The sequence below is a fragment of the Muscardinus avellanarius genome (genome assembly GCF_963383645.1).
Source record: "Muscardinus avellanarius genome assembly, chromosome: 10".
In the NCBI taxonomy this organism is placed as follows: Eukaryota; Metazoa; Chordata; class Mammalia; order Rodentia; family Gliridae; genus Muscardinus; species Muscardinus avellanarius.
In genome coordinates, this window is record NC_137796.1 from 81,716,278 (window position 1) to 81,730,161 (window position 13,884).

Below are 13,884 nucleotides of genomic sequence, written 5' to 3' on the forward strand. Positions count from 1 at the left end.
AAAGGAAAAAGCACCCAGTTCAGTGGCACACACCTCTATTCTCAGAACTTGGGAGGCTAAGACAGATGGATCTCAGATTAAAGACCAGTGTGCGGTACCTTAGTGAGACCCTGTCTCAAAAAAAAAATAAATAAAAAAGGGCCAGGAGTTTATTATTTCAGTGGTAAAATGCCAGTGAGTTCAATCTCTAGCAACTCCCACACACACAAAGATATTCCAAGGCAATCTATCAATGTGTTTAAAAATGTATATAACCTTTGAGCCAGCAATTCCTTTAACTGAGAATTTATCTTAAGCCAGGCTTGAGAGCATACACTTGTAATCCCAGTATTTGGGAGGTTGATAGGAGGATTGCAGAACCATGGCCAGCATCAGCAACTTGGTAAGGCCATCTACAATTTAGTGAGTCTCTGTTTCAAAATAAAAATAAATAGGGTAGGAAGTGTGGCTCAGAGGTTGAATCCCCAGTACAACAAAGGAAAAAATAAAAATAGAATTTGGGGCTGGGATATAGCTCAGTGGCAATGCACTTGCCATCCAAGTATGGTGCTCTGGATTCAATACCCAGTTCCAAAAGAAAGAAAGAAAGGAAAGAAAAAGAGAAAGAAAGAAAGAAGGAAAGAAAAAAAGAAAGAAAGAAAGAAAGAAAGAAAGAATCGTACAGCCACACACACCACCTATAAACCCAGTAATTGAAAAGCTGAAAGGGGAGGATCACAGGTTTGAGGACAGCCTCACAATTTATCAAGGCCCTTATCAACTTAGTGAAACCCTGTTTCAAAATAAAAAAATAAGATAGGTTTGGAAGTAGAGCTCAGAGGTAGAATGCCCCTGGGTTCTAACCCCAGTAACATACATACAAACACACCCAGGTGTGGTGGTGCATGCTTGTACTTGGGGGGCTGAGAAAGGAGGATCACAGGTTTGCAGCCAACCTCAGATAATTAGTGAGGTCCTCCGCAGGTTAGTGAGACTCTGTTTCAAAATAAAAATAATATAGGACTGGGGGTGTAGCTTGGAGGTAGAATATACCTGGGTTCAATTTCCAATACAGTAAAAAAAAAAAAAAGTCACTTAACATCTAACAAATTCTTAACCAGGTCTATATTCGCCAATTATCTTCTCAAGAGAGCTAAGACTATAGATAATTTGTCTTTTTGTCATTTGTATTTTCTATCTTTGTATAAACAGTATTTACACCCTGTAAGCAAAACAATTAACACTCCAATGAGAACAAGAATCTGAGCCAAGGTGGTGGCACATGTCTATAATCCCAGTACTTGGGGGCTGAAACAAGAGGATTGAAGGTTCCAGGACAGCTTCTGCAAGTAATGAGGCTCATCAACGTAATGAGGCCCCTGTTTCAAAATAAAAATAAAAAATTGGTTGGGAGGAGAATAAACTTGGAAAAGGTAGAATGTCCCTAAATTCAATCTCCAGTAAGAAAAAAAAAAAAAAAAAAAAGTACCAGTTTATAATGCTTCCCAACCTCATTTACTAACTTTAGGCATTGAGAGGAACTTCTCAGGTCTTAGCTCTTTTTTTTTTGGTGGTACTGGGGGTGGAACCCAGAGGCTTTTCTACCTCGGGGCTTTACTCCCAGACCTATTTTTATACTTTATTTGGAAACAGGGTCTCACTAAGTTGCTGAGAGTCTCACTAATTAGCTGAGGCTGGCTTCAAACCTGTGTGATCCTCCTGTCTAAGCCTCCCAAGCGCTGGGATCACAAGCATGTGCCACCACGCCCGGCTGCTTTTTTTTTTTCTGGGTCTGGGGATAGAACCCAGAGGCATTTGACCTCTGAGCTATACCCCCTGCCCAATTTTTTATTCTTTATTTTGAAACAGGGTCTGAGTTGCAAAGGGCCTCACTAAGTAGCTGAGGCTGTCCACGAACCTCAATCCTCCTGTCTCAGCCTCCCAAATGCTTGGATTACAAGTGTGCACCACCACACCTGGCTTAGCTATTATTTTTTTAATGAAAGGATAATCTATGAAGACAAATGTGAAATTGTCTTCAACATCCTGTCCTTTCTATTCTATCTCCTTCCAGTTATTTAAAGATTCTATATGCAGGAACACTTGAAAATAAAATGCAGTATTTCTTATATCCAAGATGTAATCAATGAAACCCACAATGAGAATTATCACTTAAAATATACCACTAAAAGCCGGGCGTGGTGGCGCACGCTTGTAATCCCTGCGCTTGGGAGGCTTAGACAGGAGGATCACACAGGTTTGAAGCCAGCCTCAGCTAATTAGTGAGGCTCTCAGCAACTTAGCAAGACCCTGTTTCCAAATAAAATATTAAAAAGGTCTGGGAGTATAGCCCGGAGGTAGAAAGCCTCTGGGTTCCACCCCCAGTACCACCCAAATATATATATATACCACTAAAGCTGGGCGCGGTGACACATGCTTGTAATCACAGTACTTGGGAGGCTGAGACAGGAGGATCACAGGTTTGCAGCCAGCCTCAGCTACTTAGGGAGGTCCTCCTCAACTTAGTGAGACCATGTTTCAAAAATTTACAATAAAAAACAGGGCTGGAGGTGTGGCTCAGAGGTTGAATGCCCTGGGTTCAATCCCTCATATGGCAAAACAAAACAAAACCACACACACACCACACCACACACCACACCACCACCCCCCCACACACAAATCCTGATTCTAGCCGTATACATATACAAAATACTAAAAAAAAAAAAAAACCTAGGGCTAGGGGTGGAGCTCAGTGACAGAGCCATTGCCTAGCATGTGCTAGGCCCTGGGTCTACAAGCACCACATATAGGCACACATACAAAATAGAATAAAGTATAAAGACTGAACATCTTAGAATATACTACTGAATTATTTTAAAGATATTTGTGTGTGTGTGTGTGGTACTGGGGATGGAATGGGGTAAGGGGGGGGGGCTTTCTACCTCCAGGCTATACTCTAGACCTATTTATTTATACTTTACTTGGAAACAGGGTCTCACTAAGTCGCTGAGAGCCTCACTCAGTAGCTGAGGCTGGCTTTGAACCTGTGCGGTCCTTCTGTCTCAGCCTCCCAAGCATGTGCCACCACACCTGGCTTAAAGATATTTATTGTTGTAGGTGATTGATTAGCTTGTAGTTTTTTTGTTGTTTTTTGCGGGTTTAGGAACGGAACCCAGGAGTATTTGACCTCAGACCTACACCCTCTGCCCTATTTTTTACTTTTTTTTTGGTGGTACTGGGGTTCCTGGAAGCCCTTCTACCTCCGGGCTACACTCCCAGACCTATTTTTACATTTTTTTTAAATTTAGAAACAGGGTCTTCTAAGCCAGCGCGCGTGGCTGGCTTCGAACCTGTGCGATCCTCCTGTCTCTGCCTCCCAAGCACGGGGGTTACAAGCGTGCGCCACCACGCCCTGCTTTTACTCTTTATTTTGAAACAGGGTCTCACTAAGTTACAGAGGGCCTCACTAAGTAGCTGAGGCTGTTGGTGAGCCACAATCCCCTAGTCTCAGCCTCCTAAATGCTGGCATTTCATGCGTGCGCCACCATGCCCAGCTAGCTTGTAGTTTTATAAGATTCCTTGTAAAAATACCACAGTGGATTCAACTTCTGAACTTATATTACAAAAAGCTCTGTTTTTAACAGTAAAGGGTATTTCCTTGTAAAGTCTGTAACTACTGGGAATAGTCTTAATTTGCAAACTGAGTTAGAAACTCAAATGTAAAAGTTTTCTTATACTCTAGAAATTCCTGTAAACAAAGGAAAAGCAGGCTTAAAGAAGTTAATTTTAAATTAATGTAAAGCCAAGTATGGTGACACATGCCTATAATCCAGTACTTGGGAAGGCTAAAACAGGAAGATGATAGGTTCAAGGACAGCCTCAGCAACATGTGACTCTCAGCAACTTAGCAAGACCCTGTTTCCAAACAAAAATAAGTAAGTAAATAAAATTTTAAGGCTGGAGGTGCAGCTTGGAGGTAGAATCCCCTTGGATTCAATCTCTAGACACACACACACACACACACACACACACACACACACACATCATAATCACTAAGACTAGAAAACCACTTAGAACTAGTGTACAAAGACATTAACATTCTTCTTTAGCACATTTTCTCCAAGAAAACCAACCCTATGAAATTCTCTTAAACAATATCTACAACATGTAAGAGGTTTAAGGTATAGTGCCAACTAACCTTATCTTCATTTTGGAGTTTGACATCATATTTGTGAGGAAGAAATTTTGGAGGGGCCCATTTCCGTTCTCCTTTTTTTAATGACGTAGGAAGTTTTCGTGGAGATCTACGTGCTCTGTCATCTAGATGAATCAATAAAATATCAAATTTTAAAAATATTTTAATTTTATTAATTCACTTATCAATAGTAATCTATCTATTCTGTACCAGGCACTGGGTGATGTGACCAAAACTGAATCATAATGTTCTTAATTATGTTAGAGCTAAACTCTAAGAAGGAAGTCAATAGGCAAGTAATTACAATACCATGAGGTAAATACCAGAGGTTAGTGAAGAAAAATACTATGGAAGTACAGAGAAGTAGTACTTAGTCTAGATGGTAAGCTTCAAAAACCTAAAAAGAGCAGGTGTGATTGCCCACACTTGTAATCCCAGTACTTGGGAGGCTTAGACAGGAGGATCATAGGTTCACAGTCAGCCTCAGCTACTTACCAGAGGATGGCAGATTTGAGGCCAGCCTCAGCAAATTAGCAAGGCCCTCAGCAACTTAGTAAGACTGTTTCAAAATAAAAAATAAACAGAGACAGGAGTATAGTTAGGAGGTAGAAGGCCCCTGGGTTCAATCCTCAGTACCAGGCAGCTCCCATCTGAAAGATGTGTAATTACAGAAAGTATAGAAAAGGAAGTATCCTAACCCTACCACAATGGATCATACTTCAAAGAGCAGTAAGGGTCAGGGTTATTTCACCCTTCTAACATCATCCACCTCTACGTGCATGTAATAGTTTCATCTTTAAGAGTAAAGGAAGAACCTAGGCATAGTGGAGCATGCTTGTGATTCCCAGCATTTGGGAGGCTGAGACAGGAGGATCCTGGTTCATAGATAGCCTCAGCTATTTAGTGAGGCCCTTTACAACTCAGTAAGACTCTGTTTAAAAAAAATAATGAATACAAAATAGGGCTGGGAATGTAGCTTGGAGGTAGAATGACCTTGGGTTCAATCCCCAGTACCAAGAAAAGAAAAGAAAAGAAAAGAAAAGAAAAGAAAAGAAAAGAAAAGAATAAAGGAGCAGAGTATGGTGGCACACTCTTAAAGTCCCAGTACTTGAAAGGCTGAGGCAAGGAGGATCATAGGTTCAAAGTTAGCCTCAGCAACTTAGTGAGGCCCTCTGCAACTTAGTAAGACCTTGTTTTCAGAAAACAACAACAACAAAAATAAACAACAACAGCAGCAAAAAAAAAAAAAAAAAAAAAAAAAAAAACGGTTGAGGCCCTCCGTAATCTAAAGACTACCTCCTGTTTCAAAATAAAGAATTTTTAAAAAGGCTGAGGTATAGTTCAAAGGTAGAATGACCTGGGTTTAATCCCTAGTACGACAAAAATAAGTACGTAAAAATATATAAATAAATAAGAGTAAAGAAAAGCCAGGTGTGAGAGTGTATGCCGATAATCCCTGTACTTGAGAGGATGAGACAGGAGGACCTCAGTTTCACAGCAAGCCTCAGCAATTTACTGAATCTCTTTGTAACACAGTAAGACCTTGTTTCAAAGTAAAAAATACAACAGGGTTGGGAGCATAGTTCCAAGGTAGAATTTCTCTGGGTTGAATCCCCAGTACCACAAGAGTAAAGGAAGCCAGGTATGGTAGTATACGTCTGTAATTCTGAGGACAAGTTGGAGGACAACCTCAGCAACATAGTTAGACTCTTAGCAATGTAGTAAGACCCTGTTCCAAAACAAAAAAATTAAAAGGGCTGGTACTATAGCTCAGTGGAAGACCACCACCAGGTTCAATTCCCAGTAACAGGAGGGGTAAAAAAAGAAAAGGAAAGCCAGGAATAATGGTGCACACCTATAATCCTAGTACTTGTGAGGCTCAGAGACAAGGATCACAGGTTTAAGGACAACCATAGCAATACCGTGTGACTCTCAATAACCTAGGGAGACCCTGTTTCCTAACAAAACTAAAAAATAAGAAGGGTTAGGGGCATATTTTGGAGGTAGAATGCCCTTGGGTTGAATCCCCAGTACCCCCCCAAAAAAGGTAAAGGAATCCAGGTGTGGTAGCTCATGCCTATAATCCCAGTACTTGGGAGGCTGAGAGGAGGATCGTAGTCTCAAGGCCAGCCTCAGTCATTTAATGAAGACCTCAGCAACTTAGTGAGGCCCTGTTTGAAAATAAAAAGTAGCCAGGCGTGGTGGTGCATACATGTTCCCAGCATTCAGGAGGATCGCAGTTCACAGACAGCGTCAGCTACTTAATGAAGTCCTTTGCAACTCAGTGAGACCCTGTTTCAAAATAAAGAATAAAAAATAGGGCTGGACATATAGCTTGGAGGTAAAATCCCCCTGGGTTCCACCCTCAGTACTGCAAAAATAAAATAAAATAAAAAGTAAAATAGGGCTGAGTGGTAATGTTTACAAGTAAAATGTCCCTAGGTTTAATCCCCGGTACCACAAATGAAAATAAAAAGTAAAATAGGGCTGGGCTTGTAGCTCAGAGGTAAAAAGTCCTGGGTTCATTACCCACATTGTGGAGATTTCAGTTGTTTTATGAATAATAAGTTAAGAAAATCATGTCCCTCTAACAATTTGATTACATATTAAGATGCTAGAGAACTCAAAGATTTGTGGACAGTAAAATGAGCAGGTCTGGTGGGAAGCTAGCACCATACGCACTGACGCTCTCTCTCCTTCCTTCTTCTTCTTTTACTACTGCCTCCTTCTTCTGATGGTCCTGAGCAATCTGACTGGAATTCTCTTTGTCACTTGATGGAGAATCACAGGCACCATCTGATTTTTTCTCATTGGCCTCTTCCTCCACTTTCTCTAAAGGATGAATCTTCACAATTTTCACTTTGAGCATTTTCTCCTTCCCAACCTGTAGACAAAGAGAAAATCAGTGACATTTAATAAGAACCAGAAACCTAAAAATAAAAACAAATTAGAAAATATGATTTGTACTACATTCTTCCAAACTTAACAAAAATTCCTTAAAACTCTGAAGTATCAGCTGGGCGTGGTGGCGCACACTTGTAATCCCAGCATTTGGGAGGCTAAGAGGAGGATCAAATTTCGTGGACAGCCTCTGCAACTCAGTGAGACCCTGTTTCAAAAATAAAGAATAAGGCCAGGTGTGGTGGTGCATGCCTGTAATCCCCATGCTTGGGAAGCTGAGACAGGAGGATTGCATAGGTTCGAAGCCAGCCTCAGCTATGTAGTGAGGCTCTCAGCAACTTAGTGAGACCCTGTTTCCAAAAAAAATATAAAATAGGTCTGGGAGTAGAGCCCAGAGGTAGAAAGCCCCTGGATTCCAAACACAGTACCACCAAAAAAAAAAAATAAAATAAAAAAAAAAAAAATAATAATAATAATAATAAAGAATAAGGGAGATGGGTAATAGGAGGAACTCTAGGAGGAGGAGATCCTATGGAGGAGCAAATAAGGTGACCTAACTGAGGAGATGGGAGGGGGGAAGAGGGAAACTCTCTAAAGCACATGATATACTTAAACATATCAAAGTCAATCACTAAGCCAAGCATGGGAAGGAGGGATAGGGAGGGAATGAGTATGGGCTAATTGGATGATATGTGTATGTATGTCTCCACAAGTCTTTTATCCCATTAAGATGTATGACTACAATGAACCAATAAAAAAATTAAAGAATAAGCCGGGTATGGTGGCACACCAGAGGATGTGGTTTGCGGACAGTCTCAGTTACTTAGTGAGACCCTGTTTCAAAATAAGGAATAAAAATAAAAAAGGGCAGGGGGTATAGATCGGAGGTCAAATGCCTCTGAACTCCATCCCCAGACCCGCAAAAAAAAAAACAAAAACCCCACAACTCTGAAATATCAAAGCACTTTCAATTTTATTTCTCAAATTTCTAGACTGAAATATAACGTAGTTAAAAATAAGAAAAAACCAGGTATGGTAGCACACACTTGAAATCATAGTTCTTGGGAGGATGACAGAGGAGGATTACAGGATCAAGCCCAGCATCAGAAACTTAGTGAGATTCTCAGTAACTTAGTGAGACCCTGTTTCCAAATAAAAAATAAAATGGGTCTGGGTACATCAACAGAGATGTTTGGTTTTGCCGGGCATGGTGACGCACGCTTGTAATCCCAGCATTCAGGAGGCTGAGACTGGAAGATCGCGGTTCGTGGACAGCCTCAGCTACTTAGTGAGGCCCTCTGCAACTCAGTGAGGCCATTTCAAAATAAAGAATTAAAAAAATAGAGCAGGGGGTATAGCTCAGAGGTTGAATGCCCCTGAGTTCGATCCCCAAATCTGCAAAAAAATAAAAATAAAAATAAAAATGCCCCAGGGTTCAATTTTCAGTGCCACAAAAAATAAATAAAATAAAATAATCAGACTGGGCATGGTGGTATCTGAGGATCGAAAGTACTGCATGTGGCCGGGCATGGTGGCATACGCTTGTAATCCCAACATTTGGGAGGCTGAGACCCAAGAATCGCAGTTCGCGGACAGCCTCAGCTACTTAGTGAGGCTCTTTGAAACTCAGTGAGATCCTGTTTCCAAAATAAAGAATAAAATCTAGGGCTGGGGTGTAGCTCAGAGGTAGAATGCCCCAGGTTTAGTACCACACACACACACACACACACACACACACACACACAGTACTGCAATGATAGGTGCACACCCCCATGCCTTGCTCTTTTTTTCTTTTGTGGGTCTGGGGATGGAATCCAGGGGCATTCGACCTCCGAGCAACACCCCCTGCCCTATTATTTTATTCTTTGAGACAGGGTCTCACTTAGTTGCAAAGGGCCTAAGTAGTAGCTGAGGCTGGCCGCGAACCGCAATCTCAGGTCTCAGCCTCCTGAATGCTGGGTTACAAGCGTGCGCCACCATGCCCAGCTCCTGGCTTGAATCTTGATCTCAAATATACTTACCTATGCCATTTCCCTCTCTTTTCCTGACAGCCTGCCTTTTTTGGCCCCCAGCTTTCCTCTTATAAAAGGCAGATGCACCTCTACAACTCTGAGCACCTGTATATACTACCAGTACTTGGGAGGTTGAGACAGGAGGACTGCAGATTCAAGGCCAACCACATTAGTATAGCAATACTCTCAGCAACTTAGCCAGATGCTGTTTCAAAATAAAAATTTCTTCCAAAGCCAGGAGTGGTGGCGCACGCTTGTAATCCCAGCATTTGGGAGGCTGAAGACAGGAGGATCGCGGTTCACAGACAGCCTCAGCTACTTAATGAGGCCCTCTGCAAATCAGTGAGACCCTGTTTCAAAATAAAGAACAAAAAAAAATAGGACGGGGGGTATAGCTCAGAGGTAGAAAGCCCCTGGATTCCATCCTCAGTACCGAAAAGGAAAAAAAAAAATTTTTTTTCTTCCAGCCATGGTAGCACATGCTTGTAAATTCCAGTACTTGGGAGGCGAAGACAGGAGGATCGCACAGGTTGGAAGCCAGCCGCGCTGGTTTGAGACCCTGTTTCAAATAAAAAAGTATAAAAATAGGTCTGGGAGTGTAGCCCGGAAAAGGGTTTCTAGAAACCCCAGTACCACCAAAAAAAAAAAAAAAAAAAAAGCCTTAGCAACTCAGTGAGACTGTCAGACACTGGTTTTTTTTTTTGGTGGTACTGGGGTTCTTGGAAACCCTTCCACCTCCAGGCTACACTTCCAGACCTTTTTTTTTTTTTTTGGAAACAGGGTTTCTTAAGCTTCAAACCAGCGTGATCTTCCTGTCTCTGCCTTCCAAGCACGGGGATAGCAAGTGTGAGTCACCACGCCCGTCCAAGACCCTGTTTTGAACTAAAACTTAAAAATAGAGCTTAAGGTGTGACTCGGAGGTCAAAAACCCCTGGGTTCAATCTCCAGTACCAAAAGCAAAAACAAGCAAATTTTTATTAAAAAAGGACTGAGGGCCAGCCGGGTGTGGTGGCGCATGCTTGTAATCTCCACACTTGGGAGGCTGAGACAGGAGGATCACGCAGGTTCGAAGCCAGCCTCAGCTACTTAGTGAGGCTCTCAGCAACTTAGTGAGACCCTGTTTCCAAATAAAATATAAAATGGGTCTGGGAGTATAGCCCGGAGGTAGAAAGCCTCTGGGTTCCACCCCCAGTACCACCAAAAAAAAAAAAAAAAAAAAAAAAAAAAACTGAAGGCCAGGCATGGTGGCACATGCTTGTAATCTCAGTACTTAGGAGGCTGAGACAGGAGGATCATAGATTTGCAGCTAGTCTCAGCTAGTGAGGCCCTCCACAACTTAGTGAAACCCTGTTTCAAAATAAAGAATAAAATATGGGGCTGGGATGTTGCCCAGAGGTAGAATGACTCTAGATTCAATCTCTAGTACTGCCAAAACAAGGGGGAAAGGGAATAAGGTAGCCAGATGTGGTGGCCAACAATTGTAATCCTAGTACTTTGGAGGCTGAGACAGAAGGATCATAGATTCTTGGCTAGCCTCAATAACTTAGTGAGACTGTTTCAAAATAAGAAATAAAATAGGGGTGGGGTATAGCTCAGAGGTACAATGCCTTTGAATTCAATGCCCAGGACTATTAAAAAAAAAAAAGTGGGGGAGCTGGGCATGGTAGCACAAGCCTGTAATCCCAGTATTTGGGAGGTTGAGACAGAAGGATCACAGGTTCAAGGAAGCCTTAGCAAAGAATGAGACTCTCACCAACCTGGCAAGACTCTGTTTCCAAATAAGAAAACTGAGCTGAAGGTGTAGCTCAAAGGTAGAATACTTCTGGCTTCAATCCCCAGCACAACACAAAGGAGGGGGAGAGCTGAGGATAGCTGGGCATACTGGTGTGCCCTTGTAATACCCATATTTGGGAGTATGAGACAGGAGGATCACAGGTTTGAGGACAGCCTCAGCAATTTAGCAAGAATCTCAGTAACTTAGCGAGAAAGGAAGAAAGGAAAAAGAGAGGGGAAAAGAAAGAAAGCAAGTATACACAGGAACATAGTATAGCAATAATCACAATACTCCTACTAACAAATATGGTTCTAAGACGGGCGTAGTGGCACACACTTGTAATCCCAGCATTTGGGAGGGTGAGACAGGAGGATCGCAGTATGCAGACACCCTCAGCTACTTAGTGAGGCCCTTTGCAACTCAGTGAGACCGTTTCAAAATAAAGAATAAAAAAATAGGGTTGGGGTATAACTCAGAGGTAAAATGCCCCTGGGTTCAATCTCCAGTACCATAAAAAACAAAACACTGTTCTAAAATTTGGTCCCTATACATACTTAATATTACAAAATGATAACTTTAAACTTAAACAGAACTTTAAACAAAACTGATTCTGTAATATATCAAAAACTCCAATTCTGAGTTAAGAATCAATCAAATCACAGGAGAAAAAAAAAGCACTTACCTCAAAGTCACACTCTTCTCCCACAGCATACTTGGTCATGATTTCCAACCAAGCACTATCTACCAATTTCTCCAAGGAAGCTGTATTATGGTGAACCATTTCCAGAACAAGTTTCTCATACCAACTAGGAAACTCCTCCTTCAAACTAAATAAATATATAATTAGTTACTGAGAAACAGAAAAACCTATCAAAATCTTCAACTCAATCCAATTGAAAATTATTTTTAAGACCTAGATTTTTAGAGGAGTTTTAGGGTCATAGAAAAATAAACATTTCTTTAGTAAACATGCAAGGCATTGGAAGATACAAACATTAAAAATCTACCAGAAGAGCCAGGCGTGGTGGCACACGCTTGTAATCCCCGCGCTTGGGAGGCTGAGACAGGAGGATCGCATGGGTTCGAAGCCTGCCTCAGCTACTTAGTGAGGCTTTCAGCAACTTAGTGAGACCCTGTTTCCAAATAGCATATAAAAAAGGTCTGGGAGTATAGCCCGGAGGTAGAAAGCCTCTGGGTTCCACCCCCAGTACCAAAAAAAAAAAAAAAAAAAAAAAAAACTACCAGAAGCCAGGCGTAGTGGCGCACATTTGTAATCCCAGCATTTGGAAGGCTAAGACAGGAGGATTGGGCAGATTCGAAGCTAGCCTGAGCTACTTAGTGAGGCCCTTTGCAATTCAGTGAGACCTTGTTTCAAAATAAAGAATAAAAAATAGGGCTGAGGGTGTCGCTCGGAGGTAGAATGCCCCTGGTACCGCTACCCTAGTACTGCCCCCCCCAAAAAAACAACCTACCAGAAGCCAGGCATGGTGGTGATTGTTTAAAAATCCCATTACCTTGGGAGGTTGAGACAGAAGGATACAGGTTTGAAACCAGACTCAGCAACTTATAGTGAGGCTCTCAGCAACTTACTGAGACCATTTCCAAATTAAAAAAGGTCTGGAGGTATAGCCCAGAAATAAAAGGCCCCTGGGTTCCATTCCCCAGTACTACACACACACACACACACACACACACACACACACACACAGTCTCACTAAGTTGGGGAGGGCTCCAATAAAAGTTGCTGAAGCTGGCTGTGAACTTGTGATACTCCTGTCTCAGCGTCCCAAGTACTGGGCTTAAAAGTGTACACTAACATGCCAGGCTAGTCCCCATACTTGGCTTCTGGCAAAATACTACTAAAGTAAAGGCACCCAAATATCAATACTGTACACTAAACAATGTATTCCGATTTATGCCCCATACATTTAAATACAAATTTTTTTTACAAATGATTTTATTTTTGTGGTACTGAGGATTATTACTATTATTGTGGTATAGCGGCATTCTACCTTCAAACTACACCCCAACCCAATTTTTTATTCTTTATTTTGAAACAGGGTCTCACTGAGTTGCAGAGGACATTAATAAGTAGGAGCTGAGGCTGCCAGAGAACCATGATCCTCCAGTCTCAGCCTCCCAAATGCTGGGATTACTAGCATGCACCACCACACCAGGCTTATAAATACTCTTAGAAGCTGGTCATGGTGACACAAACCTGCTATCTCAGTAGTTGGGAGGCTGAGACAGGAGAATACTAGGTTCAAGGACAGCCTCAACAAATAGACTCATCAACCTAGGGATCCAAACCTGGTTTCAAAATAAAAATAAGACTGGGGGAGCCGGGTGTGGTGGTGCAGGCCTGTAATTCCAGCATTTGGGAGGCTGAGACTGGAGGATCTGGGTTCACGGACAGCCTCAGCTACTTAGTGAGGCCCTTTGCAATTCAGTGAAACCATAAAGAAGAAAGAATAAAAAATAGGGCTGAGGGTGTAGCTCAGAGGTAGAATGTCCATGGGTTCCATCCCCAGTATCACAAAAAAAAAAAAAAAAAAAAAAAAAGGCTAGGGGTATAGCTCAATGATAGGAATAATCCTGGGTTCAATTCTCAGTAACACACATAAAAAAACTGTTTTAGAGTTAATATTCTCCCATTTTCTTTCTTTTTTTTTGGAGGTACTGAGGATTGAATCCAGGGGTATTCTACCTCTGAGCTACACTGCCAGCCCTGTTTTATTTTTAAATTCCATATGTATGTATGTATGTATGTATGTATGATGTATGTATGTATGTATGCATGCATGTATTTATTTGCAGTACTGAGGATTGAACTCAGGGGAATTCTACCTCATAGGTACACCCCCAGCCCTATTTCTTATTCTTTATTTTGACACTTAGGCTGCAAATAGCCTAAGTAGCTAAGGCTATCCTTGAACTGAGATCCTTCTATCTCAGTCTCCCCAATGCTGGGATTAGAAGCACCAAGCATACGTAACCACACCCAGCTCCCCTCTTCTTTTTCT

The 13,884-nt window shown here is 41.8% G+C and overlaps 1 protein-coding gene across 1 annotated transcript in view; it reads right to left on the minus strand.

The window, feature by feature from the left end:
- Positions 1 to 13,884, minus strand: part of BAZ1B (bromodomain adjacent to zinc finger domain 1B) — a gene marked incomplete at both ends in the record, with an annotated part of 78,607 nt that overhangs the window by 47,618 nt on the left and 17,105 nt on the right. Inside the window, 3 exons of the mRNA XM_080704295.1 lie at positions 4,178 to 4,299; positions 6,857 to 7,058; positions 11,544 to 11,688. Coding sequence (XP_080560421.1) covers positions 4,178 to 4,299; positions 6,857 to 7,058; positions 11,544 to 11,688 — 469 coding nt within the window. The remainder of the gene's footprint in view (positions 1 to 4,177; positions 4,300 to 6,856; positions 7,059 to 11,543; positions 11,689 to 13,884) is intronic.